General features: G+C 37.6%; 1 protein-coding gene across 4 annotated transcripts in view; it reads right to left on the bottom strand.

Annotated features, from left to right (window-relative positions):
• MIB1 (mindbomb E3 ubiquitin protein ligase 1) overlaps positions 1–4559 on the bottom strand; it is a 159041-nt gene that overhangs the window by 113494 nt on the left and 40988 nt on the right. For all 4 annotated transcript variants that reach the window (XM_019526144.1, XM_019526134.1, XM_019526154.1 and 1 more), the window contains exons 5-6: positions 1955–2021; positions 818–1022 (exon numbers count right to left, since the gene is read on the bottom strand). In XM_019526144.1, coding sequence (XP_019381689.1) covers positions 818–1022; positions 1955–2021 — 272 coding nt within the window. The remainder of the gene's footprint in view (positions 1–817; positions 1023–1954; positions 2022–4559) is intronic.

Genomic DNA, 4559 nt, shown 5'->3' with positions numbered 1-4559 from the left:
CGGACTCCATGATCTGCTCAGGTCCCTTCCGACCCTACTAACTATGAAACAGTACATTTAAGCATGTGGAAACTGCATCTTGGAATATACTTATTGCACGGTCTACCTGTATTTTATTTTTTTTCCAAACAAAACATGTGCATGTATAGTATAGTTGTCTTCACAAACTGAAATTATCTGGAACCATAATTTGTTCTCAAACTTATTTTTCAGACATATTTGGAAATTTTATACATGAATCAAGGGATTTCCTGCCTCCAAACAGGACATACAGATAACATTTTCAGTTCTACTGTATGGTAATTCTTTTTTTTAAGCTATTCTTTCACCTCCATGAAAACAGAACGTATCATAGCCAAAAGAAGCTGACAAATAAATTGAGAGTTAACTGCAGTCACGTTTCATGCTTAAAGTATGTGCCTGTGGAAAATACCCACAATTTGTGAAAGTCCTGGAAACTACCAGAGACAGTTACTAATGTTAGTTATCTGAGAAAAAGACCCAAAAAGCCACATTTTATGACGATGACAGACAAATCTGCCACTTGATCATAAACACAAAATAATGAAGTCAAGCAGTAGCAACTAATCCTTCCTCTAGCAAAGTATCTCTTACAAAATAGAAAAGTTTTAATTTTGTTTTGTGGTAGATAAAGCCCTTATTATGTAATTCAGGACGATGATAAACAATTAATTAGATGGTGGGATGCAACAAGAATCAAAAAGGAGATTAAAGAAGTTTCCACACACTAAATCCCTGCAAGTGATGAAGTCAAAGAAAGTTTGTCAGGGTAAAGTGTTGAGAACATGTAACAAACCTGTTGCCACTTGGATACTGTACTACAATGTCATGATCCTCATCAATGCCACAAACTGTGCCAGTGGTGGTTAAGGTCTCAAACATGCCATCGGTCCATCCCCCATGACCATGTTGCAAAGACTGTACAATTTCTAAATCAAGGTCAATGTTAACTAGATCGCCAATCTGCAACCCACCAGGATTCCGGTTACCATTTTGCTCACCTGAAATTGAAACACAAAACAGAACAGTCTACATGAGGTCAGGCTAAACATTCAAACCATGTCTAAAACTGCAATTAACTTCTAGCAAAACTGATACCCAAGAGCAATTACATGCAGAAAACAAGTGTTCTGAAACCTTACACCTTTAATGGACAACCAAAGTCTCAAAGACCTTGTTAAAGCTACTGCATAGCTGAATGAATTTATAGAAGCATATGATCACGATGATCAAGCAAAAGACAGCCATTCCCATTTACTATAAAAGTTTAAGGTTAAAAAACAGACATGATGTATTTTAAAAAGTATGTAGCCTATACTGAAAAAAGGGGGGCACTACATTTTAGAAACCAGCACTCTAAAAATGACACCAGATTACTGAAGAAGTTGAATTACAGTGGGATCAGAAATGGGGTAATAGGAACTATTTCAGCACCCGACCAATATGTAAAACAAAGGAGCAGAAATTAGCATGTCTGTGCTCAGCAAATGGTTACTGCAGGATAGAAGCAGGCAACCCCCCTCCCCGCCCCCAAATCACAGTAACTCACATTGGCAGTTTTACCTTAAATTATTTTGCAACAATTCTTCATCAGATTTAGTGAAATTATCTGGTTAAGGCATGTGCATCATCTGTCCACTACTTTTATGCTAGCATAGCACTGACCACAACAGTATAGAAGTTTAATCCATGCATACCCTCACTATATAGCCAAAAGTCTTAATTTGCCTGTTATACATCTGACCTAGTTTGGTACATTTATTGTCTACTGCATTACAAATTATTGTAACATTTGAGCATGACAATGCACAGAAGTGCTGTCATTTAAATCATAACTGTTTCGACCATTCTTTTAAGAACTCTGATTAGGAGCTCATCTTTTGATGTCGACATTTCTTGTTGCTACCAACACGACATATTTCCTTTAACTCACCTAACACAGGGCAGTGGTCCCTGTAGAAAGAGCCTCCCTTGGCATCTTGGACACATTTCAGATCAGACTAAAAATAATCATGAGAAGTTTAGTTTAAACACATTAAATCTGAAGGTTGATACAAGTGCACGAAACTAAAACCAAAAATTCACTAAAATATAGGTTCAAAGCACATGTGTAAAAAATAAGCACGCTACTGAAGTCTGGGTACAAGGAATTAATATAAAATATTTTCCAACACTGTATTTCTACAACCCATTTAAACAAGCCCTTGACATTCACAGAATCCATTAAACTTTATTCTTTTTTTTATGCTTTCACGCATTATTAAAAAAACATGCTTTGAAGATATGGTAAAGCTGTACTGACCAAGCCGTATAATGCTTCATAAAGTTATAAAACTTGGTACAGCTCAGTAAAGCTACCAAGCTGTAAAGCTACACAATGACCAAGAGAACTCTTAACAAAAAGATGCTATTACACAAAACCTGAACTATTTGATAATGTTGCCACTCTTTTTTTCTTTTTTTTTAAAGAAATCAATGCAAGTAGAGCAAGAATAACATTTACAAATATCTGAATACAGTATGGGACACTACACTTTATTTGCACAGCAGCAGCTTCAGTGAGCATTTGTCAGCATTGCCTTTAATAAAGCCCCCTCTTTTGTTCATTGTGATTATTGCATAATAAATGTTAACCTCTAATTTTCAGAACATTAAGTTTGTTTATTTTTTCTTTTTAAACAAAGAAAATAGCTAAAATTGCAACTTTCTTTTCTGAGGAGCAATGTTATTTTGGTAATTTCCAGAATTTTCTCCCTGTAGGTAAGCAAAGATATCCTCTTTAGACGTCCCAAAGAGTATTCTGCAGCAGAGCCTGTTCTACTATATATGAAAAACAGAAGTATTTTAATTTGATGACCAGCTATTTATATATATATAGCCAGTAACAAGTTCACGCTGTTGCCTGGCATTACTCCTTATTGAACAATTCTCATAAAACAAAGGTAATTTGGTGTGGAGGAAAGCAGGAAGGGAAATAGAGAACTGCAGGGGCAATACAATTCAGATTATGGTAATGGGTGAGGGGAAGAAAAACAATGGAGGGGAGGAAGAACAAAAGAAGCAGGTGCTGGAAGGTATGTAAACCAAACGTGCTTTTACAAACACCTTGTACATCATTCTCACACTTCCCCAGGCTTCTCATGAGCAAATAAGAATGAACTGATCTCTATTCATGCTTTCCCCAATCATTAACACAATACCTCCTCTGAGCATTCCTAAAAATTTCAATAGCAGTAGAAGACAGAAACAATATACAGTAAAGGAGTAATCTGCAAAGATTAATTCCTCAGTTTTGGAAGCTGTACCACTACTTACTCTAAAATAATCATTCATGCTAGCAGGTTGTCATATTACACACACACGCGCGCGCTCTTAAATTTCTGTACAAGTGTTCTATTTTATGATCCATCTTACGCTTCCTCTAATCTCAGCACCTGTTTAATTGGACTGCATGCGCAATGCAAACTATTACTGCTGCTAAGTCTATGACTTAGGCTACTGAATTAAAATATTATCATGTAAAAAGTGTAAAACCTATCAACCTGCAGTAGCAGGACACAACGTGTTAAAGCAAGGCTGTCCAACTTAGGAGCAGCCAGGGACCACCCCTCACCACCCCCAGGGATGCACATCCCATTCCACTCTGAATGGCAGATGACTCCCTGGTGCACTGTGCCAACATATCCAACCCTGAATGCTGCACTAGATACACTAACATCTCCACACCCCGAATACACCACATAAAATGAAAAAAGGAAAAGTTTACCAGATGGTACAACTTGCTGCTACTAGATTTTGTGGTCAAGAGCTTGGGGAAATTTAGAAGAATTATTAGTAGTTTACACGGAGAATAAGGCGTAAAATATAAGGAAAAATTAAAAGTCTTTATGTATCAAGTCATACATCAACCAGAACTTGAAATAATGGATTAAGCCTCCTCTACAGGCAAGTTATTCCATGGTTGTCCGCTATCTAGATTCTTGCCATTTCCTCATTAATCTTCAGTGCTGGGCAAAAGATACTATACTGGATGGACCAACACCTCTGATCCATTAGTTAAATCCCTATATTCTCTATTGCAATGCAAAGTGCCAATTCTGTACATGATACAACCCTCTGCAATGCCTGATAGGATAGGATGCGTTTTAACTAGGGCTGTCAAACAATTAAAAAATGTGATCACGATTAGTTGTGCAATTAACAGAATTAGTCAAAATTAACTGTGATTTCAATCACACAATTAAAACTCAAAATTATACACAGAAAAACTTAAAATTATAAAAAATTATGCAGGTACTTTGCAAGTTTGGGGCATAGGTGTGGGATACGTATGTGGGGGGGGAATCTATGAAGGTGTGGGATGCTGTGGGTGTGTGTCTGGGGTTTGGAGCCCGTGGGGTGTCCCACATGCCCTAGCAGGATACAGAGTACTGTGGATCAGAAGCAAGGAGCAGCAGCAGGGCTGGAGGGGGCTATGGTTTGGAAGTGAGGGGCAGGCACACAGACACAGACAGCACCCAGCTGGTAAGTCGGTGGAG

The sequence above is a fragment of the Gavialis gangeticus genome, unplaced genomic scaffold (genome assembly GCF_001723915.1).
Source record: "Gavialis gangeticus isolate Ggan-Ray unplaced genomic scaffold, GavGan_comp1, whole genome shotgun sequence".
Classification (NCBI taxonomy): Eukaryota; Metazoa; Chordata; order Crocodylia; family Gavialidae; genus Gavialis; species Gavialis gangeticus.
The sequence above is the reverse complement of the archived record's forward strand: the minus strand, read 5'-3'. Positions and strand labels throughout refer to the sequence as shown.